The sequence below is a fragment of the Halichoerus grypus genome, chromosome 7 (assembly GCF_964656455.1).
Source record: "Halichoerus grypus chromosome 7, mHalGry1.hap1.1, whole genome shotgun sequence".
Lineage (NCBI taxonomy): Eukaryota > Metazoa > Chordata > Mammalia > Carnivora > Phocidae > Halichoerus > Halichoerus grypus.
Window position 1 is genome coordinate 27,489,125 of NC_135718.1, and position 24,614 is coordinate 27,513,738.

General features: G+C 56.3%; 5 protein-coding genes across 14 annotated transcripts in view; 1 reads left to right on the forward strand and 4 right to left on the reverse strand.

The window, feature by feature from the left end:
- LZTS2 (leucine zipper tumor suppressor 2) overlaps nt 1–3,628 on the reverse strand; it is a 10,432-nt gene extending 6,804 nt beyond the window's left edge. For 2 of the 3 annotated variants that reach the window (XM_036065024.2, XM_036065021.2), the window contains exon 1: nt 451–1,762. The gene's annotated coding sequence lies outside the window, so the exon portion shown is untranslated. Of the gene's footprint in view, nt 1–450; nt 1,763–3,219 lie in introns of those variants that run through there. The other variant, XM_036065022.2, reaches the window with a different exon arrangement.
- A 2,039-nt stretch (nt 3,629–5,667) lies between these two features.
- TWNK (twinkle mtDNA helicase) lies at nt 5,668–10,730 on the reverse strand. Of its 6 annotated transcripts, none has more exons than XM_036065019.2 (6): nt 10,581–10,730; nt 8,860–8,986; nt 8,432–8,672; nt 8,171–8,278; nt 7,718–7,859; nt 5,668–6,846 (listed from the first exon to the last, which is right to left on the reverse strand). In XM_036065019.2, exons 3-6 carry the CDS (start codon nt 8,551–8,553, stop codon nt 6,526–6,528), a joined length of 693 nt encoding a protein of 230 aa, XP_035920912.1. In that variant the 5' UTR covers nt 8,554–8,672; nt 8,860–8,986; nt 10,581–10,730; the 3' UTR covers nt 5,668–6,525. The 6 variants fall into 6 exon arrangements, with proteins under 6 accessions (XP_035920912.1, XP_035920907.1, XP_077933344.1 ...); XM_036065014.2 differs by having other exon boundaries at nt 9,107–10,723; XM_078077218.1 differs by having other exon boundaries at nt 8,860–9,886; nt 10,581–10,712.
- Nucleotides 10,731–10,758: 28 nt separating this feature from the next.
- MRPL43 (mitochondrial ribosomal protein L43) lies at nt 10,759–12,018 on the forward strand. Its single transcript, XM_036065025.2, has 3 exons — nt 10,759–10,964; nt 11,054–11,160; nt 11,296–12,018. Exons 1-3 carry the CDS (start codon nt 10,834–10,836, stop codon nt 11,535–11,537), a joined length of 480 nt encoding a protein of 159 aa, XP_035920918.1. The 5' UTR covers nt 10,759–10,833; the 3' UTR covers nt 11,538–12,018.
- Nucleotides 11,817–22,752, reverse strand: SEMA4G (semaphorin 4G). 3 transcript variants are annotated; one of them, XM_036065012.2, is made up of 15 exons: nt 22,620–22,752; nt 22,374–22,522; nt 22,079–22,141; nt 19,297–19,395; nt 19,066–19,159; nt 18,803–18,916; nt 18,435–18,604; nt 18,189–18,358; nt 17,748–17,892; nt 17,390–17,612; nt 16,877–16,992; nt 16,578–16,741; nt 16,354–16,415; nt 13,883–14,943; nt 11,817–13,744 (listed from the first exon to the last, which is right to left on the reverse strand). In XM_036065012.2, the coding sequence occupies exons 1-14, from the start codon at nt 22,741–22,743 to the stop codon at nt 14,114–14,116; spliced, it is 2,523 nt and encodes an 840-aa protein (XP_035920905.1). In that variant the 5' UTR covers nt 22,744–22,752; the 3' UTR covers nt 11,817–13,744; nt 13,883–14,113. The 3 variants fall into 3 exon arrangements, with proteins under 3 accessions (XP_035920905.1, XP_077933341.1, XP_077933342.1); XM_078077215.1 differs by having other exon boundaries at nt 11,817–13,748; XM_078077216.1 differs by lacking the exon at nt 22,374–22,522 and having other exon boundaries at nt 11,817–13,748; nt 22,620–22,672.
- Nucleotides 22,753–22,958: 206 nt separating this feature from the next.
- The window catches only part of SLF2 (SMC5/6 complex localization factor 2), a 53,381-nt gene continuing 51,725 nt past the window's right edge, over nt 22,959–24,614 (reverse strand). The window contains exon 22 of the transcript XR_013449641.1: nt 22,959–23,099. The gene's annotated coding sequence lies outside the window, so the exon portion shown is untranslated. The remainder of the gene's footprint in view (nt 23,100–24,614) is intronic.

Below are 24,614 nucleotides of genomic sequence, written 5' to 3' on the forward strand. Positions count from 1 at the left end.
ATTTTGAGAAATGCGTTGTGGCTGTGGGAAAGGGAACCCCTGGCTCTCCCCAGCACTCCCTGAGTAATCACTCTGGCCCAGCGCGCGCACACACACACACACACACACCCTTAGTGGGCTGGGGGCAGCCGAGCGCTGGGTTCAGCCAGGGCCCCGGGCAGGTCTGGCTAAGCTGAACTCCCACAGACCTGTTTTGGGGGCTGAAGAGTTGGGGAAAGTCTCCCCCCACCAAACTCCAAAGACCAGTCAAACGGGATCAAGTCTGGGATCACGAGTTCCCATTCCGCGACAGGAAGCCGGAGCCCCCAACCCACCCTCCAGAGCAACCCCCCCCTTTCTCCGCTTCCATTAAGTGGGGTCGGCTGGGGGATGCCGCCTCCCCACCGGCCCTCCGCCGCGCAGAAGTTGGGGGCGCCCCCAGGTCGCCTCCCAGCCCCGGCCCCCCCTCACCTCCGCCGCGCCGCTCCATGCTCAGCCCCGGGCCGCCCCCAGCGCTCCACAGGCTTGCCGCCCGGCTCCAGCCCGCGCGCGGCCACTCGGAGCCGCCCGGCCCGGCCCGGCCCCGCCTCCGCGGCGCCCCCGGCCCGACCGGCCCCCGTCCGGCCCGAGTGGGCGGCGCAGCGCGGGGGAGGGTCCGAGGGGCGTCCCCGCCCCGGGCGCGGACACGCGCAGGCACCCCGCGTCACGCGAGGCCGGCCGGGCGCACGCGGGGACCGCGCCACGGGACTCAGGATTCCCCCCCCTCCCCTCGAAGCCCGGTCGGCTCTGGACTCGGCGGCGGCGGCGGGTCACCCTCTACCCCTACTCGGGCCCCGGGGCCAGCGGCAGCTGGTCATTGTTCGAGCACAAAGGGCCGGGCGCCACAGCGGCCGCCCTTCCCCCTCCGCTCCTCGATCGAAGCCTGCCCCGCAAGACACACTCTCCGGTTTCGGAGTCCGGAGCGGGGCGTCGAGGGTCAGCTGCCCCCCCAACCCTCCCCGGCTGCCGGGCCCCTGCTTCCCAGGACCGGTCGGGGACCCAGGCTCGGGCCGTGCCTGCCCCACCCCCAGCGGTAGATAGAGGCATATTCGGGTTTGCGGAGGTGGCGCCACCTGGCGACACATTCGGAGAATACACCGTCACCCCCCCAACCCTGGGGGCCCCTACCCGGCTCCCCAGCACTGTACCCTCTCGACCCCGCGAGCCCAGGCCTGTCCCGGGCGCAGCTGTCTGCTCCCCAACCTTCCTTCAGAATCATTTGTTAAGACAGAGGTCATTGCTGGGAGAGCGGCAGCCCCTGCCCTCCCTCCCCAACAGTCACTGGGTTGAGGCGGTCCAAACCTACAGTCCGAACCTACAGCAGCCTCACAGCTGACAACACTCCTCTGTCTTCTCAGGGTCACAGATATTCTCACCCTCTTGCAAACAACACAGTCTTCATAACACCCACACGACCTTTCCCACATTCAGTCCCCTGCAGCCACAATCACACAGTCTCATCCATCACGTGGTTCCATGTTCCTTCTTTCCATAATCTTTCAGGCCAACTCACACACAAACTGTCACACATCTTGTTGTGCAGAGTCTTTCGCATAGACTCAAAGTCCTTCCTACCGAGGCACAATCTCAAATGGGCTTCCTCTCCTAAGCATCTTTCACACATTGGTGGTCTCATTCAGACAACTTACACATACACGTGGTGTTTCACAAACATTCTACCACACAGACTTTCCCCGAGGGGTCTCTGTGCCCCAGTCAGGTCAGCAAATGCCCACAGCCCTAGGCAAGGACCGCCTCCCACCCCCTACTTGCATCCCCACCCCCAACGCCAAGGCCTGCCAGAGCTCCTCTGCCCCAGGAAGGAGCATCCCCCCCTTCCAGGCCACAGCCCTGGCCGGCTCTCAGCTCTATTTTTAGCTCTATGGAAAGGGGTTGTTTTTCTTTCTTTTTCCCTGGAAAGGGAGACATAGCCCAACCACCCTCAGGCTCACCCCAGACCCTGATCCTCACAAGAACAGACTGAGCCCCCCCTTCCCCCCCGTAGAGACCCCTCCTCTGGCCTTGCCCTGATCCCAGCCTCTTGGGGCACCAGGAGCCTCCTCCCCTTTCTGGCAGCCAGCCCAGAAGCTCAGGCAGCAGCTGGGCTCAGCATGTGTGGAGGGGTGGAGGGTGGGGCAGGGAGGGAGGCAGAGGGCCGCTGCCCACTCCCTCATTCCCTGGAGAGGGGGCTCATCCTCCCTTCTAGGGCAGGGAGATGGGCCCACTCCCGTACTTAGGGCACATTTACCCTCGTGCATTCTCTGGGAAAGGAGGACTCCCACTCTTGCAGAGTGGGCTTTCTGTTCCTACAGTGAGGGGAGGAGGTCCCAGTTCTGCAAGGAGGGGTGGTGGCAGGAAGGAGACCACCGGCGCTCAGGCAGCTGCTCCCCAGACTGGAGGTATGGGGCGGGGGTTGCCGTACACTGCCATCAAAAATAGCGCCCTCCTCCGATACCTTCAGGGATGAGGGCACAATGAACGCGTTCGGGTGAAGGAAGGAGCGGAGCCCAGGTAACCCCACCGAGCCCTACAGTCTTCAGTCTTGCGCTACCCGGACTCCAGGGGGCGTTGTGCTCCCATTTCTGGGGGAAGGCTTAACATTTCTTGAGGCGGAGAATGGAATACAGCCCGACAGGAGACCTCGCAGACTCGCCCAGGACTGGGGAGGGAGGTCCTCGCCCTGATGCGGGGGTGGGGAAGCACAGCCCACTTGTCTCCGAAGCGATCACGTGCTCGGCGCCTGTTTACGTCTTAGTCTTCACCTGTGGGCGGCCAGGAAGCAGGAACCTCCGGAGGTGTCCCACCCGGCCCGCCCCCGTCGGCGGTCGCCGGGCAGCCCTTTTCTCCCACTCGCGTCAAGTACGCGACAGCAGAGCACCTTGTCCGCTGGGGGTCCGTGTGGGCCCGTGGCGCTGCTCCAGGGACTGCAAGGGTAACCCACTGGGCGCGTCCTTTCCTGAGTGCACGTGTGTTCGTGTGTCCCAAGTGCGTGGGTCTGTGTGCGCGCGTGTGTGAACCCCTCGGTGTGAGTTTCCGTCTCGGTTCCCTGTTCAGGCTCCCCGCGTGCACCCCCGCCCCCACCCCAGAATAGGACCCCCTCCTCACGCCAACCCCCGGCTTCCCCAGACCGGGAAAGTTCGCTCCGGGGCCGGGATGTGCCGGAGGCTGGAGTTCCGACACCTCCACGGCCCCACCACTCACCCAGCGCCACCTGCGCCGCGGCTCCAGCTCCCGCCCGGCTCCTGCTCCAGCGCGGGCACCTCCTCGCCGTGGATCTGCCGGCTCCCAGCCAGCTCCGGGCTCCGGACTCCGGGCGCCCGCCTGGCCCGGCCTGGTGGAGCGGGGCGGGGCGGCTGAGGCCGCGCCCCCGACCCAGGGAGGGGAGTGGTCTGCCCAGCACCCCCGCAACAGCCGACCCGGTACCCAGCCCAGCGGTAGCTCGACGGTGGCCTGAGGCTGCCCCTCTGGCCTCCGACTTCACAGCTTTCTGGATTTGGTTTTCGACCTGGGGAAGGGACGAGCAGCACGTGACCGAGAACTAAACTACCTGGCCGCCCTAACCAAGTTGACGATAGGGCTTTACTGCCCCTGCCCTGCCCTGTAGGGAGCCAAACCGGGTCCACTCTCAGCTCATTCCCCGGGAACAAGGAAAACCCCTAGGAAGCAGACAAAGACGGCTCGGGTTTCACCAAAACAGACCCCGCCCCACCCTGCGGTCGGTCGGAACTGCCCTAGCAGAACCAGCACCTCCCCTCCCCCGGAGTAGGTGTCTGCCCAGGTGAGCATGTTTGCCAGTTCTGGCCCCCCACAGAGCATGGCCAGGCTTCCCTTCGACTCATAAAGTTCCACCCACAGGCACAAACAGGAAGTTGCCCTGTATTGCAGGGAGGCACCTAGGGCTCCCCCCGTGGCACCCAAGGCAGCCTGTGGGAAGGCACAGACTGTGGTATCTACAGGTATCTGGGCCATACTTGCAGCCTGAGTACTTGGGCAGCAGGAGTCCAGTGAATTTAGTCTCTTCTCAAACCCACCTGTAGTAAAGAAGCTACTGGAGGACCCAAGATGCCCCCTCACAGATAAAAATGACACTAAATCTGAGGACAGGGCTGCAGATCCAGCTGGACCCTGCTTGGCCAAGCCCTTCCTGAACTCTCAGGGAGATTCTTAATATTCAATTGGATATAGGCAGAGCCCAGGTAATTTGCCTCAATCCACTCTGGTTGGGTATAGGGACGTGGCTCCCAGGGACCTTACATAGGACCCAGGGATCCCCCACTGCTTTCTAGGCTCCAGAGACTCCTGAACGTACTTTAGTCTTGATGTGAGGAGTTTAAGACAGGTGTGCAAAGGAATGTGTGTAGGGGGTGGGGCTGGGGGAGCATTAACTTCGCCTCCCATCATTCTGGTTTGTGCTGTGTGGGGGGAGTCTGCTAGGAGTGTAGGGCAAGACAGACAGGCAAGTGTGTATCTATCCCTCTGTCCCCAATTGGCAGAGACCTCACAAAGGCCCTAATGGAAATCCCTCAAGGATTTCCTGAGAACACACCAGGCGTTCCCAGTAGACCAGAATCCTTAGAGGTAGGAATGACCCGGTGGCGTGCATCTGGAAGGTATGGCTGACGTTCAGTGTTACAGATCCTGGATGAGGCATAGACCAGCCAGCGGCTGGGAATGATTACTGCGGGATTAGGAGGCCTGGCTCCAGCCAGTCTGGGAGAGACCCCCAAGAAGGGAGGCCCTGGAGGAGCTACCCCCTTCCTCCCCCGCAGGTTCTTCCCCAGAGAACAGCTTTGTTCCAGGGTCTGTTTCAGGAGACAGTTGTAGCCACAGTTCTCACACACAACAGACCAGAGACCCCAGAGCCTTCCACAGGGCCCCAGAAGCAGCCCCCTTAGGTGGACTGGGAGAACTTGGTAAGGCAGACCTGCTTCAAGGGAGCAGGAAACCTCTGCTCACCCTTACAAAAGCCTTCTCCCCAGCGCCCTCAGAACATCTTGCATTCTGACTATCCTTGCATGCAAATCTAAAGGGACAATGGGACTTTAGGCTATCACAGGAAGTGAGATGGGAAAGTGCCCTCATTTAGGACTATTTCTGACAAGGCCTCTAACTGTACAATCTCCTTCAGTACTTGTTAAAAATGAGGAATCCTGTACCTTTCCTCAGACCTTCAGAATTAAAAACGTCTGTGTGAGTGTTTATTGGGGAGAGAGTAGGCCCTAGGTTCTGCATTTTTAGAGTCCCAGGAGTTCTGACACATACGAACGTAAGAGAAATACTGAGTGTACAAGGACGAGGGAAATGGATGGGGAGCCAGATAAGACATTGAGCATGTGTCCACACTGAGAGGTCAGTGAGTGGCTTGTATCACCTAGGGACAGCCGGTCAGGCAGGGCCTAGGCATGTGGCCCAGTGACCCACACCTCTGCCAGGGATCACATGGAGATCCTCAGGGAAGATAGGGATAAAGAGGCACCATCCTGTCATCCCTAAGCCAAGAAGAGGCGTAAAGGGATGTGTGGGTCAAGGCCCTTTAATGCCCCTGCTTCCTTGGGAGTGCACAGCTCAGACTCCCTATTCAAATCAAGAGGAAAATCCAGTTATAGACTGGGGAGACATCTGGTGGACAAATAAGAAAAAACACAGAAACAAAGGCAATGGAAAATTTTTTTCAGTAAAACTAGAAAAGGCTCTACAAAAAGTCATGACTGTGTCCACTCCAGTGGTCTGAGGCAGCATAACATGGAATCAGTGTCCAGGTGGCAGGCACTCTGGGTTCACAGCTTTCTTCTCCAGCCAGCTTCCACCTTTGGGGCCCTGATATTACAGGGCCAAGCACCTAGGATCCAATGGTAGCAAGTGCCACCACATGGCAGGGTCCAGAGGAGGCAGCAGAGTCTGATACCCACCGTGTATCACCCTGTGGCTCCAGAAACCTAGGCTGGAGTTTTGGCAAGAAGTCCTCTATTCCCTTCCAGGTTCAGGGGGCCTGAACCCAGGGCTTTGCACTCAATTTGCTCATTCCCACCACAGGGCCTGTGTGTCTAATTTTCCCTCTGCTTGGATCCCTCTTTCTCCAGATGTTCACATGGCTCAATCCTAGTTCTTTAGGCCCCATCTCCAGGGTCCTCTGCTTAGAGATACCTATTCAGACCTTAAACTAGCCTGTAAGCATTATTGCATTACTGTTTTTTCTTCATAGTATATCTCACTATTTGACACTGTTTTGTATTATTTTTCTTGTCTCCCTTACCAGATCGTGGGTTCTAGAGAAGCAGGGGCCTCACCTGTCTTGTCAGTGCTGTATACGGCACACTGGAGGCTCTCAGATATCTGTTAAATTGAATTCTCTCAGTATGGAATTCTGCCCTAGGTTAGGCCCCTCTAACGGAGGAGGGTCCCTAGCTTAGGACCACAAGACAGAGGTAGCCTTAGCAGAGGGCTAAGAAAGTCTGTGTCCCAGCCTGTTCTGTCAGGCTCATTTCAGTGTCCAGCTCTGCACTGCCTTCACCTTGAGGGCTTGGAGGGGTCTGGCTGGTAGGGGTGGTGGGCCTGACCCAAGCAAGTCTTGGAGTTCTGGGGCACAGCCCCCTTTTTGCCAGAAGAAGGCTTTTTGGTCACTAGCCCATTGTCATCCTTGACCTTCTTGAGCCGGGCCTTGCTCTTTGGTGGTATGGAGAAGGTGAGAGAGCTCTTGTTGAATTCCAGTGGGAAGACACCTACATCTCCATCAAAGCGGTTCTTGGACACCTGCAGATACCGTTTCCCTGGACCAGTTACCAGCTTCCTGTCCTGTAGAATCAGAACGTTGTCCGCTTCTTGGCTTGCCTGGGGGATGGGGGCAGAAGGAGGAAGAGCAGAGAGAAGCAGAAAGGAAGGCTGAAGGTCCAGGGAAGAATGGCAAAGCTCCCTGAACTACTGACCATGATGATGGGGCCACCTGTCTTTCAGTTCCTTGACTACCTCACTGCCCCGGACTCCTCTGCTTGTGACGCTTCTCCACAGCTCACCACCCCACTCAACCCCAGCTTCTTATCGTTCAGGTCTCGGTCTGAATGTCACACTTCATCAGAGACCATTCTTGATCCCCATAAAGAAAGAACCACCATCTTTGCACTTCTGTGTCACTCTCTTCCCCAGCTCCATGTTTGTTCCATGGTGGCATAGTTTGTGCTCCTCACCCTGGATTCCCTGTGCCCAGCCCAGGCCTAGCATGTAACAGGCACTCAGCATATCCCTGGAAGCTCCAGGACCGGGTTGGTCCTGCTGCCCAGAAAGCCCTCCCATTTATTCGATTATTTAACACTTACTGTCTGCCAGAACTCAACCCAACCTCTTTTGATACCTCCTCTCCCCAAATGGGCAAGGAAGTCTCTCCAGATGTCCAGGCTGACTCAGATGTCTCATTGTTCCCCAAATACCTGTGTTGCCTATCATAGCTCTTATACTGAGTTATAATCACTGTCTCACTATTTTCCCCACTGGACGATGTGAGCTCCGATGTGAAGGCAAAGGACCAACTATTATCAGCCTTTATATTCCTAGCACATGTGTTCCGCATGTCATGGCCCCAGAGGCAGCTGTCTCCTGCCTCTTCCAGGTGGACAGTCAAGATGATTTAAGGCTGAATGAAGGCCATCCCTGGTCACACCTGTCCCCTCTACTCTCCAAAACTTGGGCTCCTCTAAAGGCCACTTACTTTGGCTGAACCAAAAATTGATGCTGTCTGCAGTTCCTTATCATCATCCTCCTTCCGGGGATGAATGACCAGTGTCACATGGCAGCTATTGTCTGTTGCAAACTTTCGAAAGGCCCCAACGATGTAGTCTTGAGCTGCAATCCTGCCCCAACCCCATCAAAGTAAAGACATTATCAGACACAGAGAGAAGGACAAGAACATACCCACACTCGATTCATTCACATCTCCCCACAAACCGCCCCAACCCACTCTACCCAAGGACTCACACTTAGGTCCCTATCCATACTTCCTACTGCCACAACCCACACCTCTATGAGACAGAAATACGTATGGGGTGGTGTGTGCAAACACACATGTCAGAAAACAAAAGAGTACAGTGTGCGTGCCTAGGGGCCAACTGCGTGAGAAGAATTGCGTGTTCAAGTGGGTTCCAGAGAGACAAGAGGATGTCACCTGTCTGTGGACAGCTGCTCATGCCCCATCATGAACTGCAGATTGTCGATGACCACATGACAAATGTCATAGACGTATACTGCATGTTGCATTGTGTCTATTACAGTCCTGGGAAGAGGAAAAGGCAATGAATTCAAGAGTCAATTATAAGTAGTCTCTTTAAACCATCCCAGCAGAAAAGCCAGCATTCCTGAAAATTCTGTTGGGGATCTGTTCTCCTGCCCTTCCATTCTTTGAAAACCCTAGGCCTTGGAATCTTACCTGATGCTCTGCTGCCCATGAAAAGTCATGAAATAGAGAGGCAAGTCCTCAAAGCGGTCTGCCCACTCGTCGTATTTGTCCAGTTGCTCTTCTAGCCGCCCCACAGCGAACTGTGTCAGCATGACCCGGGCTAGTCTCACGTTGCTGATCTCAAAGCTACCCCAGAGTGTGTTTACCCCCTGGGTACACAAATCCAGGGCATACTCACTGATGAATGTCGTCTTTCCACTGCCAGTTGGCCCTGCAGGGGGGTTGAACACAGACCTGGGTGAGGGAGGAAAGTTCTACCCTTAAAACCAAGACCTGGAGCAAGGGCTTCAAAGTTGGGAGAAACCTCCTCTTTAAGATTTGCCATGGCCCAAACCCACATGCTTTTGTCGCCTGATCCTTTGCCTCTTACCCCAAGTAGTGATTTCCCAAGGGCTCACCTGTGAAGACTGTCAGCTCCCCCTTCCGATGTCCCTTCAAGAGACGATTGAGGTCTGGGAAGCGGTTCCAGCGGATGCCAGCTGCCTGCTCCACATTTGACAGTTCTCCTAGCACCTCCTCCCGAAGCTGCCGGAAAGATACGATAGACTTGTGCCACGCAGGCAGGGCAGTACGCAGAATACGAGAAAGATTTAAGCCTTGGTTCAGGGCCTCCAGGGCACGGGGCTGCTGGTCCCCAGGCCGTACCAAGGAGCATCGCTTGGGATTCAGTTTTCGGGCAAACAACTTGGCAGCTTCCCAGGACCGAAGGTCATCTCCCAGCCAGAGCACAATACGTCGAAACTGTTCAAGGTAAGGGAGCAAGGCAGGGGGTAAGCAGGCAGTTCCTCGGGGTAGGGCAAGGGTGGGCAGTCCTGTGGATTGGTTCAAGGCCAGGCTGTCCAGCTCTCGACCTGTCAGTACCACCTCAACATCTCGCCGACTGATCAGTGGTAACCCAAACAGATTGTGGTAGACACCAGGCCGGGGAATGGTGGTTTCCTTATAGTGCACTTCATCTCCCCGGACTTCAGCACTTAGTAGCTTCAGGCCTCTTAATCCCAAACGTCCAGGGGAGAGCCAAGGGAAGACAAGGCTGCGAGCAGGCCGCAAATACCGCACACTGAAACGCCTGAGTGTGTCATCTGTCACTTTGGTAAGGCCAAACATCACACGAGCCAGCTGGGCCTCCTCTGGTTCGGGCAGCTCCCAGAGAGGTATGGCTCGGTCCCAGATCCTCCGGACCTCCTCACTGTCCTCAGCTTCTGGGGCCTCACCAAGCAGGACCCCCTCTCTGGCCCCATCCCCTCGCCCCTCCACGCTGGCCTGGAAGTCTTCCCAGCTGCCCTCTGCTAGGCTGGTCATGCAGAGGAAGCGGCCTGTGGTCTTGTCAATGAAAAGGCTGAAGGAAGCAGTAGCACCAGTCTGGTCCTTGAGCTGCAAGGCCTTCACAAAGGGGCTCGGTGCCCGCAGGCAGCTGTGGCCATCCTGGAAGGAGATCCCATGTGCCCTCAAATATTGGCGGATTTCAGTTGCAGTTACAGGCAACACTGGTACCTCCAAGGCTGGGAGAGCCTCCTTCCTGTACCGTCTTCGAGGAGAGCCTGGGACCAAGCTTCTGGGCAGGCCCCTCCGACCCATCCACTCCCCACGCAGGGGTAGCAGGATACGGAGGGGGTACCCACCTCGAAGGAGTACCCACATTCCTAGTCAAATCGAGGAAGTCACTAATTGAAATGCTTTCCGTCCCTGGTTTGGGTGCCTTCACTAGGTCAGACCCTAGGGATCCTCTGCACAGCACACTCTACAGAGCCCCCTCGAGGTGGCTTCTTTCTTCCAACTTGTCCCTCATAAACATCTCTCTGAACCCTCTTCAGCCCCTCTGCATTGCTACTTCACATCTATGCCCATCTTTCAGTCCGTGGGCCTCGATCCGGCTCTCTATCTCTATGGCCCCGTACAGCCACCGCCTCACCGCTCTACTTTCTCTAGATCATCTCTTCACCACTCCCGCCCGGCCAGGGGATCTCCTCGTCGTGCCCATCTCTACCGCCGCCTGCGTCGTTCCTGACCCCAACGCGCTAGCCCCCAAGGGGGGGCCCTCCTCGCCGCTCCTTCCCTCAAAGGGGACTCGCCACGACCAGAGCGCCACCGGGCGGCTCCCGCCAGTCCCCGCGCTCACCTCGGCCCCGCGCCCGCGTCCTCCCTCGGCTCTACTGACAGAAGCTGCGCGGCTCGCGACCCGGACCGCGCGTCACTACCCTCCCCTCGCCCCTCTCGCCCGCAACGCGGTTCACTGGTGCGCCTCGCGCCGTGACCGCGGAAGCAAAACTCCCGGCCGCGGGTGTTCCCGGAACCGGAAGCTTCGGCGTTCGTCTCGCTCCCCACCCCCGCCGCCCCTCCAGGCTGGCCTGGGCTACCTGGGCGCTGCGGCCATGACGGCGCGCGGGACCCCGAGCCGCTTCCTGGCCAGTGTCCTCCATAACGGGCTGGGGCGCTACGTACAGCAGCTGCAGCGTCTCAGCTTTAGCCTCAGCCGCGATGCGCCGTCGTCTCGCGGCGCCAGGTGAACTGGGCGAAGGGCGCGGGGTGCTCTCCGGGCTGAGGTCGCCCCGGGTCAGGGGTCGCTGTGCTTACTCTTCTCGGCTTCCTCAGGGAGTTCGTGGAACGAGAGGTGGCCGACTTCGCCCGACGGAACCCGGGGGTCGTGATATACGTGAACTCGCGGCCGTGCTGTGTGCCCAGAGTAGTGGCCGAATACCGTGAGTGGGGCCGGCCGAGGGCTGGAGGGCGCCTGGGGGCGGGTTGGGGGGGTGGAGACTGGGCCCGCTCGCCTTCCTCTGGTCTGACCCCTGATCCATCCGCTTCCTCTCCTCCGACCCCCTTCCTTCGGCCAGTTAACGGGGCGGTGCGCGAGGAGAGCATCCACTGCAAGTCAGTCGAGGAGATTACGACGCTGGTGCAGAAGCTGGCGGACCAGTCGGGCTTGGACGTGATCCGCATCCGCAAGCCCTTCCACACGGACAGCCCTAGCATCCAGGGCCAGTGGCACCCCTTCACCAACAAACCGACGACGTTGGGTGGGCTGCGCCCGCGAGAGGTCCAAGATGCTGCCCTAGCCCAGGCGCAAGTGCCATGAAGAGTTGCCCACCAACTCCAATACCCAGGCTTTGGACTCTTACCCCAGTGGAGGTGGTTCTTCCTCTTTGGGTTCAGGGGATTCCAAGCCCACACAGGCAGATAGAGCCCACCAAAAGGGAAACTAATGCCAAAGCTTTTGCTTGGGATAAAGAAGAGCTGTCTTTTCGTTGCTTATGAGGCAGGGCAGTGACTTTGTTCGTCTCCTAATTCTTCCCTATTTGATATCCCTGAAACCTGACTCTTCAAGGATATTACAGGCATTTATTTCTGAAATCCAGATTGATAACAGTGATCTCAAATCCCAGAGAGCGCTTTCAAGATTGGCATCTGAAGAATCCCCCGTGTCCTTTTTCTGTAACCATTGAGCTAGAGAGCTAGCATCTTCCACCCTGCTGTGAACCTGGCATTAGGATAATCACTTTATATCTGTGTGAATGTTTAGATTAGAAAACTGAGGTTAATAAACTTGTTCGAGGTTACACTTGAGGTCTTCAAAATATGTGTAGATTTTAAATATAACCTCACTTTTCGTTATCCTAAAACCAGAAGCGGAACATATAACCCTTCAGGATGGTTAGTATCAAAGGCCATGTGATTAATCTAGTCCTGACCCTTGGAGAGTGATTCTCAGGTCAGATCTGTGGTAACAAGCTTGCCCTTGTCCTAACTATTCCCCAAGACAGGCCCCTCTGCAGAAAGGAATTCATGTTGTCCTTTGTTGGGGGAGGGGAGGTACTGAAAAGCTTCTTGTGGACAAGCAAGAGAAATAAACAGGGAGCATCTTCTAGGCTTAGCTAAAACAAGGGGGAGGAATGGTGAGGAAGAGAGTCAGGAGGTAAACCTAGAAACCTTTGTATGAATTCTTGAACAGCTGTAATTTTGTCATGCCCTTATCACCATACTCAGTGAGTGGTGAGAGCCTTATAAAGGCCTGTGTACCTGCCCAGGGCAGCCAGATGGAAGCTGAGGATCCCAGTTTTCTCTGCAAATGGTTTTATAGGGAGCAGAGCCAACCCTGCAGCACTGTTTCCATAGGCTCAGAAGCCTGCCCCCTGGTGATCAGGGAAGGCCAATCTAGACCAAGCGGAACACACATAGCTGCGGGGAGAGAGGGTATTTATTAACCAACAGGAGGGGGAGGAGCTGAGCCCAGGCTCCCCACTCTGTCTCATGCCTGTTCTGCCCACCTGGGTGGTGAGTGGGGGCATTCCTAAAGAAGTATAGCCGTTCTCACAATAAATACATTCATTGTGGGGTGGAGGTGGGAGAGATTGGGTGAAGGGCAGTAAAAATCCGTGGGGATTCCACGTTCTTGGCTACAAAAATAACAGTCATCCTCACCCAAGGAGAACGGGGGAGCTCAGTCAGGATTTGATTGTCCCATATCAATGGAAACTTCAGAGGCCCCTGGACCCTGAAAGTGCCCCGGTGAGGTAGGACAGGGATGGGAGCCAAGCATCCAAACTCCCAGCCTCTGCCCTTTGCATAGTTCCAAGAACGGGCTTCATGTGCCAGGTTGATGAGACCTCAGATCTCCTCCCCCTGCTCTGGTCTAGGGGTAGCAAATGCTTGGTCCCCAAAAGGGAGGCTGGCTCATTGCAGTGTTGGTCACCCGTCCTAGGGAAATGTCTGAGAGGACAGCTGAACAGGAGAGGGCTCTCCCTCTGAAATGTCCATGGACCAAACCCAACAGATACAGGTCCGAGGCAGCAAAGGGAGGCTCAGAAATACATGTGGAAATGTAAGCACATGTGCGTGAAGGGACATGCCTGGGGCTCTGTCTGTCACTCTTGAGAGTGACCAAGGGGGTGGGGAGGCTGACTCACGAGGGCTGCACATTAAGGAAGAAGAGGGGAATGACACAGTCTCACAGTCTTACCTCCCCAGGCTGGCCTGTTCCCAAGCTCTTGCCAAAGAGGTCACCACATGGGGTTGGAACTAGGGGAGAGGACTAGATAGGATGGGATGTGGCAATTGGAAGGGTACCCAAAGTCCAGGAGAGATGAAACACAAGAATGCACCAGGAGATGGGGGTGGGGGCCCTGCAGCCCAGCTGATAGACATTCATCCATGTGCACGTGTGAATGTACGCAGGGCTCAGGTGGCTCTGGTGGCTGGCAGAGGTCTCGTCTGGTTTCGGGACCGTCCAGCACATAGGGCCATGCAGAGGGTGGTGACATGGAGGTCATCTGGACCTGCAGAGCCCTGCCTGGGAGAAAGAGGAAGGGTTTGAGCAGACAAATGGGGCAGGAGAATGGCATCCTCTCCTCCCAAGTGCTTGGGTTAAGGGAATAGGAATTGGGACTGGGTCTACAGAATACCAGGTCCTGAGGGAGTACCCACCTCTGAGGAGCACCGGTTGGCCTGGGCTGCTCACAGATGGGTCTGTGGAGACTGAGGAGGGGGCTTTGGCTGGGCCTGACTCTGCCAGCCCTGCAGGGACATCAAAAAGTTGGGAGAAGGGCCTGGAGTTGGGGGGGAGGGTGAAGGTAGAGTGGCTGTGTTGGGGAAGCAGCAGCCCGGCCTGGGGCAGACAGGCTGGCTTGGAAGAGCATTTGTCCTAGGAGGCTGGGCTCAGACAGAGCTCTCATCCAGGTGCTCTACGAGCTGCGTGTGTTTCCTCTTCTCCAGGATGCGGCTGAGCTCCTCGGCAAATGAGCAGGGCCCTGCTGGCGCTCCATTGTTGCTCTGCCTCAGGAGCACGTAGCTGTTGCCGTTCATCCTGCGCAGCCGGCTGGGCAGAGCCACCAGCCCATTGGTCAGCTCAGCCGGTGGGGGTGGGGGTGGTGGAGGCGGTGGGGCTGGGGCTCCCTCTCCAGGGATGATCTGGAGGCAGCCACCTTCCAGTCCCCCAGGCCCCTCCCCATCATCACCCTCATCTTCCTCTCCAGGACACTGGCCCGAAACAGTCTGCAACTGCACAGCAGAGCCCCCTGCCCGGCCAGCCCGACTCAGAGAGTATTTCCTTCGACGCCCTCGTCTGCCTCCCTGAAGACAGGCCACATAGAGGAGGGAGGAAGCTAGGATGAGGCAGAGGCCGCCAAGGGCAGCAATGGCTAGCACATAGAGCAGCCTCACGTCAGGGGCCAGCTGTGCCCCAGGCATGGCAGGGGCTTGTGGAGCTGGGGCAGGAGTGGCTGGCCGGACTGTGAGGCTGTAGGAGGCCAGCAGGGTGCGGAGGCCATTCTCCTCAGCATAGCAGCCGTAGTTGCCACTGTGTTCAGGCTGTATGTCTGTCACCAGCAGCCCATCCACGCCCACGCGGTAGCCATGCTGCCCATCACTCAGGGCCATGCTCCCATTGAGCAACCACAAGGCCCGGGCCAGGTTGGATGGCTGGTCACAGGGCAGGAGGACATCATCCCCTCGGAGCACAGAGCGGCTTTTCAGTGGTGGTGGTGGTCCTGGAGGGGGGTGAGAAACAGGACTGGTCAATGCTTGTCTATCTCAGGGAGGGCACTGGAGATGGCAGGCCAGATGGTTCACTGTTAGCGTCCCTAGCACCAAGCACAGACTCTGGAATCACGGTGACAAATGACCAAGGTCTCCTGCACTCATGCTCCCATGTAAGGTTCGCACTGGCCCTTCCTAGTGGTTTCAATTCCTGCTACCTGCCAGTGATTGGTAATCTCGACCTCTAGCCCGGGGTTCTCTCCTGACTGTCAGACTCTAACATCTTCCACCTGCAGGGCATCTCCGTGTGAGGCCTCTTGGACATACGGCACAAGAACTAAGGCCAAAGCCTCCCTCCCAAACTATACCAGGTCTTTTCCTTGAATTGTCATCACAGTGAATGGCACCACTAGCTACTCAGCTGCTTAAGTCAGAAAGAAACCTGGGAGTCTCCCTTGCCTCTCTCTCCCCTTCACCGCTCTATCTAACCCTCACCAAGATTCTGCTTCCAGACTCCATCTCAGACCTGTTCACTTCTCTCCTTCCCCAATTGGGGAATCTGGCTCACTCTGGCTCCCATCTAATCCATTCTCCATGCAGCAGTGGGGTATCTTTTTAAAAACACCATACTGATTATGCCGCTTCCCTCCCTCAACGTGGTCCCTGCCCACTTCTCCAGCCCCTTCTCAAACACACCAAGCTCATCTGCCTGCTGTTCCTTCTGCTCGGGTGTCACCCCCCTCTCTGTGCCCTCCACTGGTTCACTTGGAGGAAAGAGCACAGCAGTGATGAAAAGCACAAACTCCAGTCAGGCTGCTTGGGGTCAGGTTTGAATTCTGACCCTGCCACTTAATAGCTTATTAATTTGGGTAGTTTACTTATTCTCCCTGGACCTCAGAGAGATTGCCCCTCATGGGGATGGGGATTGTGGCACCTGTCTCCCAGGGATGCTGGGAGAGTAAGTGAGATCGTGTGTGTAAGTATTCAGTCAGCACCTGTCATGAATATGTACTCAGTACATATTCGCTGTGGCGATTAACTTTTGCTCTTCAGGCATCAGCTCAGTCATCTGATTTTCCTCAGGGAAGTACCCATTATGCTTCAAACCCTTGTCATAGTTGTTAGTATTCTTTTTGTAACAAAAACCAATGAAATAATTATTTGGGTGATCATTTAATTGTCTGCCCCCCCCCAACTTGGCTATAAGCTCCAGAAGTGACAAAGACTTCACGTCTTGAGCCTGTCTCCTCATTTATGGTTCTTTTGGGCAACAACCGTCTGTGAAGCACTTACTCTGCCACACTCTGCTGGGACATCCTGGACGAAAGCCCACAGACGCGGCCGTTCAGAGCCACACATGCACAGGTAAATGACAATCAGTGTAGAGAGGACGGGCTGTGCAGCCTGTGAAGGTCACTTACCTGTGTCCCTGTTGCCTTCGCAGCCTCGGTTGCCTCTCTCCATGTCCTGTATCAGGGCTGTCCTGGATTCAGGGACAGGGGAACTAAGCTTTAGTTTTCCCCAGCGGCAGCATCCGTGGGGCTGTCGCCAATGGCCCCCACGTCCCCCACAGCCGGCAGGCCTTCCTCCCCGCTCAGGCCCTGATTCCCCGCTCACGTGGGACCCTCACCCCCCCACCTCTCACCTGCTCCCCTGGGACCTGCTGAATACGGTGCAGGCATGGGTGCTGGGGTCCCAGCCACAGTAGGGGTCCCGGGCCAGGATGCAGTCATAGCAGGAGCGGTAGCGGGAGCAGCTAGACAGTGGTAGCTGGATGACGCCACTAGGGGTCCCCACGTAGAGGCTATGCTGGGAGCCAGAGAGCAAAGCTGGTTGGCAACACCCCCAACTCCCACCTACAGACACACATGGCCACTGCCCAGCCACCCACTCCCTCCCCCTATTCTGGCAAAGCCGTACTGAGGGTCATGAGTCAGAGGCTACCTGCATTGGAGAGATGACCAGATTTTCCACAGACTGGGGGTCCTTGAACACTTGCGTCTCTTCGATAATGTGCATCCCAGAGCCCAGCACCACGGCCTTGTGGATCCAGCCATCGACTGGTACGGAGTGGACAGAGGGTCAGAACCCAACAGTGGAATCTGGTTTTGGTCCCCTGCAATAGCCTAATGGGAGCAGCTCGGGAGTCATGAGATCAGGGACAAGGACTCAGGCAGTAGCAGTTCCTCATAGACGCTGGGAACTCTGGGCTAGTCATGGCAGAAATGACTGGGTTCAGAAGCATTAGTGATCAGGGTCAAATATCACTGTGTTTGGTGACAGGATTCAGCAGTTACCCAGAGCCAGTGGTCATCGGGGACCAGTAGTGAGTGTTCAATGAAGAATCAACATCAATGGCCACCAGGGTTTTGTGATCAAAAGTCATCCAGGGGATTAGCGGTCAACGAGGATCAAGGACTCAGTAACCAAAGGGCTCAGACCAGGGGTCAGAAGTACCTGTGCCCAGAAAGAGCAGGTCATAGGTGGGCCCGGCAGGCGTGGTGACAGGCGTCCCTGTGAGGTGTGTATAGCGCACATTGCGCTTGAGCAGCAGGGGCCGTCCGCGTGTGGGCACCACGGGCCGGGCCATCAGTGGGTGCAACTTCACAAAGTCCAGGACCAGGGATGGCAAATCCTGGGATGAGTTGTAGCCGCGGGTGCGCAATGAATCTGTGATGCACTGGGGTGGGGGACAGAGGTGGCGAGCCTCAGGAATCTACTGCCTGCCCGTCCCCCGCCACCCCCAAGGCTAGATCCTTCTGCCCCTCCCAGGGGTTCTGTCCACCCAGCGCTGACCCTAGGCTTGGGCACTCACTGAGCCAGGCCGGGGCTCCGGCACCCCACCCTCATAGCGGCCCCAGCGCCGGGCACCATCCTGGTATTCCATGTAGGGACCTGCGAAGACAGCCTGCACCTCGGCCAGGTCGTAGCGGCAGATGGCTGAGGCCTCTAGGGTCTTCCTAGGAAGGGACATAGGGGAAGGGGCTGAGCCACACTGAGTGGAACCTGCCCCCCTGCCACCTGCCCAGCCTGAAGCCCGCTGTTACCCTGGCCGACCCCACAGCTCTAGGCCTCAGGGCCTCTCCTAAGGGTCAGTAGGCCACTGTGGCCTCTGGCCCCAGGCTAACTGGGTGTACCTGAAAGTCTCTCTCTGCAGCCAGCCTCCCCACAAGGGATCCTATCGTACCCTCACTGACCTCTGCTCAGCCCCCATGCTGTCCCCAGTTCCTCCTCTCCCCACTGTCCCTGCACTGACCACTGTGTGGTCAGCGTGAAGGCCGCATAAAAGTGCGTGCGGGCTGAGACGTCAGCGTCCAGGCTGCAGACAGCACGTAGCATCTCATACTGGGGAATGTGGCAAATGAGACGCGCCTTTAGGAAGGAGGTCCACTTCTTCTGCAAGATCTTCTTTCCTCCCAGGTCTCCCTGGGGAGGCAGGGGCACAGGGTCAGCGTCAGAGCTTCAGCTTCCACATTCTTGCCCTGAACTTGGTCCTACTCACCTTGCACACACGGGCCACACGGGCCACACGGTGGCTGTTGCGGCTCTGAGCAAAGCTGTTGGGGACCTCGTCAGTGGCACGCTCCGTGAAGAAGTAGTAAACCTTGTCGTCATCACCCACTGCACTGGCCTCGCTCTCCCGCACCAGGACAGAGAAGACAAACTCAGCATCTGTGGGTTGGACAGTTCAAGCGGCCTCTGAGACAGGCTGGGGATCCCCTCCACCACCACCCCTCAGTCAGCACCACACAGGAATAGACAGCTTCACCTGGGAATTTAGGGAGGGGACGGTCAACTGCCCAAGGGAGTAAAGATGAAGAAACAGTGCCCTGCCCACCCCCCCAGCATCCTGTGCCTCAATCTCCTGACCGTTGAGCCAGTGCATTGGTGCCTCCTCAGTCCTCAGGGCGTGCGGGTGGCGGCTCCGGCGGATGTCAGGGATGCTCCGGAATTCATACCGTGTGGCTGTGTAGAGGCCTCCATCTGGAGCAGAGACATGCTAAGCATGAGACATGTCACATACAACAAGGCGCATAACACACATGGGTGGCAAGTCCTAGCAACGGGATCCATGTCCCACAAGTAGCATGCTGGTGGGTGAGGGGCCGGGGTGGGGAGGACAGCATGTTCACCAATGACGAGGCCTGTGAAGCCACGGGCTGGGTCGTAAGGACACTTCTCCTTCCCCTCTTCGAAGCTTGTTGGCAAGGTGAAGGCCTCAGCATCCTGGGGGAATATGGGGCCAGAAGTCAGTGGTCTCCAGGACAGGCAGGGGTGTGGCCCAAGGTCAGACCAGTCTGGGGCCACGGACCAGGGGCCAGGGGCCTGGGACCAGCAATCAGGGCTGGGGCAGGCATACTCACAATGGCTGCACAGAGGGGCTGGAAGGCATGAGTCCCACATGTGTAGAAGTGGGTGGCGTTGAGCCGCTGAAGGAATCGCACATGGTTGAAGCACTCCGTCTGTGGGGTGGGTGGGGGAGGGCTGAGCCCCCAGCCTGCTTAGAGGCCTTTTCCATTAATCAAAATTCTAGCTTTGTCGTCCAGCTCTTGCCCCCACCACGGGACGTGGTTCTTTCTGAGATCCCAGTGGGCCTGCTCACTGTCCGGGACACAGACTACTCCCTGGCACTCACTGTCCTTTGGCTTCCCAGTGGCATGAGCCCTCTTCTTGCTTCTCTCTCACTGTTAGGATTACCTGAAACACTTAGCCAGCTTCTCCTGCATTTCCCGCAGGCCCCTGCATCCCCAGTCCTGGGGCCCCCAGGGCTCCCGCCACCCTGAGATGTTTCTCTCACATCTCCTTCTCAGCAGTGCCCCCGTCCTGGAGCCCCCACACACCCTTTGGGGTGACACTACCAAATCTATCCCCAGGCTCTGGCCCTCTCTCCATCTGATAGTCCACGGACACATCAAACTCACCTCGTCACAAACCAAGCTCATTCCGTCCTCCCTAACCCGCATCTTCCCTCCTAAACCTGTTCATCCAGTCTTTCCCACCTCACTCCATCCATCCATCCTATTACTCAGTCTAGATACCAGGAGTCAGGCTTGCTGCCTCCCACTCCCTCACCCTACATTCAGTCCTTCTCCAGGATTGTTTGTCGTAAGTGTCTCCTGATGTAGTCCACTTCCCCTTCACCTCCACCACCCTAGTCCATGTTACCGCTGTCACCTCTTCCCTGAACAAATTTAGGGACTGCCTGACTGTTCTCCCAAGCCTCCGCCACTCTATAAAGCTACCTATTTATCCAGTGAATGAGGAATACATGTATGCAGTGTAAAATTCAAAAGGTACAAAGGGATATGTTGTAAACAGAGCATCTCCTTTTATCCCTGTTGCCTTCAAAGGGGACTGCTGTTACCGTTGTCTGCAGTCTCCTTCCAGAGATATTCTACCCATCAGCACCCTCTGGCAACCCACTTTCCAAGGCATATTTTAAAAATGTAAACCAAATCATGTCACTGCTGTATTTAAAAAAAACTTTGGTGGCTCACCAGAGTCCTGAACATGGAGTCCCACCACTTCTGCCCCTGCATGATAGGGCTCTGCCCCTTCCTCACCCCCTCCAGCCACACTGCTCTTCTCTGCCCGTTAAATGCCGTAAGCTGACACCTTGACTTTGCCTTGTTAATGATTCTTCCTCCTGCCTGTTACCCAGGGTTTGAATCCATGCAGACCTCTTTGTCTCATCCCATTCCCTCCCTCGGTGTATCTGTCCCTTCTCTCCACTAGCCTGCTCAGGTCTCCCTCCTCCGACCCCCATGATGCTCCCAACCCATGTTGTCTTTCCTGCCTCCAGACTCACTCTATTTTAATCCTTCTAGTGCTTGGGGCAGGATTAATATTCCTGTAGTAGTGTTTCCCCAAGATGTTTACATAAGAAAAGGGGGGTGAGGGAGGAACTCTGGTCAAATAAGTTGGAAACCATGGCTAAAACTTGCCTTTCCAGGGGATTTTTCAGAGCCTTAAGGATGTTGCTGTGCATTGTGGGATTGAGCATACAGCACTTCCCAAACTCATGTGACCATTAAGCCCTTCTTTTGAAAATTAGCGTTCCTCAGAACATGCTTTGGGAAGTGTTGTCCTAAAGCTTTGCTACCTCAAGTGTGGCTTGGGAACCGGCAGCATCAGTTTCCTCTGGAAGCTTGTTAGAACTGCCGAATCTTGGGCCCTTCCCCAGGCTTACTGAGTTAGCATCTGCATTTATAACATACCCTGGGGCTTCATGTGCACACTAAAGTTGGAGAGTCTATAAAGTACCAAGTGGTGAGGGTGTCCGTTGTCACAGGGTAAAAGCCATCCCCTGTTGGGCACTTACAGTGCTCTGTGACCTGGGTTCCACTTGCCTCACCAGCCCTGCTTTCTGCCCATGCCACACGCTGTACCAGCAGGCATCTTTGATGGAGTCTCTTAGAGGTGCCTCTTTAAAGTTTTATTTGTTTTATTTTAGAGGGAGAGAGCATGAGCGGGTGGAGGGGCAGAGGGAGAGGGAGAGGGGAAGCAGACTCCCTGCTGAGTGGGAGCCCCAGGAACCAGAGGAGCCTGAGGTGAGTGGGGAGTCCGAAGCAGGGCTTCATCCCACGACCCTGAGATCATGACCTGAGCTGAAACCAAGAGTCAGACATTCAACCTGACTGAGCCACTCGGGCGCCCCCAGAGGCATCTGTTCCATAGCCCGACCTGGGACCCCCGCAGACACCCTGTTCTTTAGCCAGAAAGAGCTAGCAATTCACTACCACCCCTCCATGGTGTACCGGGTACTTGAGCGATTCCTTGACCAAACCTCATTTTTTACATCTGTAAAATGGAGGATAAAACTACTTCATAGGGTTATTTTAGAATTAGGAGAGATAACAGCTAAGTCAGCATTTATTGGAGATTACTTATTGCTCTCATGATTATTATTCAGGAGCCCAGAATAATAATCTAATAAGAGGCCACTATAGGCCAAGCCGGTAGGTCACCAGATGCTTGGCTTAGAAGTGCTGCACCTAGGGCCTGCCACTCCGGCTACACTCACGTGTTTGTTGTGGTTGCTCCAACTGACTGGCTGATCCATACCTCTCCATCTGTGTCCCCACCAACCCTGACATCCCCAAATGAAGAGAAGGAAAGGAGCTGGGGACAGGGCAGACCACATACCTGGTTGTTTTTCCCTTTCTGATGACATTTGCTTTGCATCTCTGGGGAGGCCTCCCAGCGGATCTGGAGACGGGGAAAGGAAGGGGCTGATGTGCTAACCCCAGTACCCTTGTCTTTCACCCTTGTCTGTGGGACCAGGTGACAGGACTGCAGGAAACAGGGGAAACTGAGGTGCAGAAGTTTCAGGAGTGCCATTGGATGGTAAAGGAGACCTGGCTTGGGAAGGGCAGTGCTATCTGACCAGAGGGCTATAAAGCTGGAGACCTTCCAGGCACTCCAGGCTCTGGGGGCTAACCTCTTTGTGAGCCCCATCTCCTATGTCACGGGCATTGAGAGAGAACAGGGCACCTCGGGCTCCAACCAGCAGTCTTGCGGAGGACTCCTCCAGTAGCAGTGTTGAGTAGTTCTGGGCTTGACCCTTGAAGTGCCGGGTCCTGGAGAGCTCTGGAGAGTGGGAGCAGTGAGCCCGGCCCTGGGGCTGCCTCTCTACTCCCAGACCTGGCTCCCGCTGCCTTTCAAAGTTGGGGGAGGGGTGTCTAACCTTCATAGGGGATGGTCATCCGCGGGGTGGCATCTAGTTCTCTGGATGGCCTCCGCAGTGAGGGTCCAGGGACAGCAGTTGCTGTGAGGAAGCTCAGGAAGAGGGGCCAGAGCCTCCCCCACATTTTCCTTGGGAGGCCCAGACCAGTAAGACCCCCAAGGGGAGCCAAGGCCAGAGTCACAGGGGATGATGGGAAGAACAGTCACGGGGGTCAAGGTCCAGAGAGGTCACTTGGAAGGTCAGGGGTCATGGGGCCAGGGAGGGTCCTGGAATCGAGGGGACATGGAATCACAGGGTTGTGTGGCCATGGAATCCCAGGTTAGAGGTCAGAGGGAGGGATGGATCCCACACTGCCTTTCTGCATCACATACAAACTCCATGGTGGGAGGGAGTTGTAGGGTCATACAGGGGTTGTAGGTCACTGATGGGGTCACCCTGCCCCGACAGAAGGACTAGTCCTGGTTCTCTGAGGTCCGTTTTCTGAAGAAAAAACAGGAAAAAAAAAAGGTCTTTTATCTGTGTGTGGGTAGAAGGTAGATGGCATTACCCCCAGACTTCAGGGGGCACTGGTGGGAGAAGGCCCGCAGAATCCCACATCAGGATCAGCTCACTGTCATTCTGTCTACCTCTCTGCTCTGATGCAAGTTGGGCAGAATTTGCCCTCCTTACAAGACCCTAGACTCCTCCCAGCCCAAACCCAAAGTAATGGCAATCCTCTGACCAAGTCAGAAGCTAAGCTAGGTCTCCATCTCGACTAGAGCTCCGTTTCAGGGAGAATGCCTTCTCCTAGCAACAATGAGACCAAACTTGGGACAGCAGCTGCCCCTGCTGCCTGCGGGGGTGCCTTATGCAAGAAGGCTGGGCAGAGACATTTAATGGGCCTTTGTTTATTTTGTCCTGTTTTCCCTTTGTTTTTTCTTCTCCCTGGCCTGAGAGCTCCCTCTGGAATTTCTCTTTAATTAGACACTTCTCCTCCTCAGCATTCTTCTCCGAGGGGGTGCACATCTCTACTCTGCCCATGCGAGTCTGTACTGCACCCTCTGGCTAGGCATCCACACGTGCCCCTACCTGCAAACAGGCACTCATAGACATGGGGGGGTTGGCATCTGGGCCCCCTGGTTGCACAGGTGTAAAGTCTGTGCCGGAGGCTCTAGTGTGCAAGACCAGTTGAAACATAAGCAACATGGAAAAGGTGAATGATGAGATCCCTGAGTTCTTTGCCACCTCCCCTGGCACATCTTGGAGACTATTCCCACACCGGGACACTCAAGCCAACCAGTTGGGGATGGGGTGGAAGTGGGTGGCAGGCCTTCTGTGACCCCTGTAATAGGCCTGATCTCTGAGGTGGCTCTTGAAAGCTTCCTTGACTGGGCTGGGTGTGAAGGAAGCCTGATCCACCCAATCTCATCAGACACCCACAGACAGGGCCACCGGGGCCACTGGCCTCTCCACTCCTTTCCAGGTCAAATATTAACTATGTGGCCTTGAAGAGAAGGGAAGGACCAGGAACTGGCCAGAGGGAGAACAGAAATTTGGAGCATTTATTTAAGAGGTAAAGGTCAGCACTGTAGTGGTCAGAGCCCAGAAGGGGAGAATGTAGTATGAGTAGAGAGAAGAGGGTCCTTGGACCACAGAAAGGGCATCCACTCCTTGTGTGGGGGCTGGGCAGTAGGAAGTCCCAGGCAAACTGCCCATGCCCCACCTCTCACTGTGGAGGCACACCTGTTTACCTTTGGGGCCTCCTATTTGCTTAGTGCAGAAGTGGGGGGAGCCCTATGGCTATGAGGTATCAGTCCCTAGGATTGGGCAAGAGGAACACACCCCAGGTCAGAGGAACCACTCAGAGTGTGGTCCATGGCAAAAGTCACACATAATCCAGAGAGGGGTGATGTGCATGCAATAGGTGCACATACACACATGTTCACAGAAGGGCTGTGAGCACATGTACTCACAGGAGAGTCATGCAAACATACATTCACAGGGAGGTTTGTGCAT

Coding starts and splice junctions, on each gene's coding strand:
- TWNK (XM_036065013.2), bottom strand. CDS start 10,102: ATGTGGGTACTCCTTCGAGGTGGGTACCCCCTCCGTATCCTGCTACCC. Junction 8,279..8,431: donor CATGGGCAGCAGAGCATCAG/GTAAGATTCCAA, acceptor TCCTCTTCCCAG/GACTGTAATAGACACAATGC. Junction 6,847..7,717: donor CAATTTTTGGTTCAGCCAAA/GTAAGTGGCCTT, acceptor CCCATCCCCCAG/GCAAGCCAAGAAGCGGACAA.
- MRPL43 (XM_036065025.2), top strand. CDS start 10,834: ATGACGGCGCGCGGGACCCCGAGCCGCTTCCTGGCCAGTGTCCTCCAT. Junction 10,965..11,053: donor CCGTCGTCTCGCGGCGCCAG/GTGAACTGGGCG, acceptor CGGCTTCCTCAG/GGAGTTCGTGGAACGAGAGG. Junction 11,161..11,295: donor CAGAGTAGTGGCCGAATACC/GTGAGTGGGGCC, acceptor TCCTTCGGCCAG/TTAACGGGGCGGTGCGCGAG.
- SEMA4G (XM_036065012.2), bottom strand. CDS start 22,743: ATGTGGGGGAGGCTCTGGCCCCTCTTCCTGAGCTTCCTCACAGCAACT. Junction 18,359..18,434: donor GTGTGGCCCGTGTGTGCAAG/GTGAGTAGGACC, acceptor CTGCCTCCCCAG/GGAGACCTGGGAGGAAAGAA. Junction 17,893..18,188: donor TTCACGCTGACCACACAGTG/GTCAGTGCAGGG, acceptor GTCCCTTCCTAG/GAAGACCCTAGAGGCCTCAG.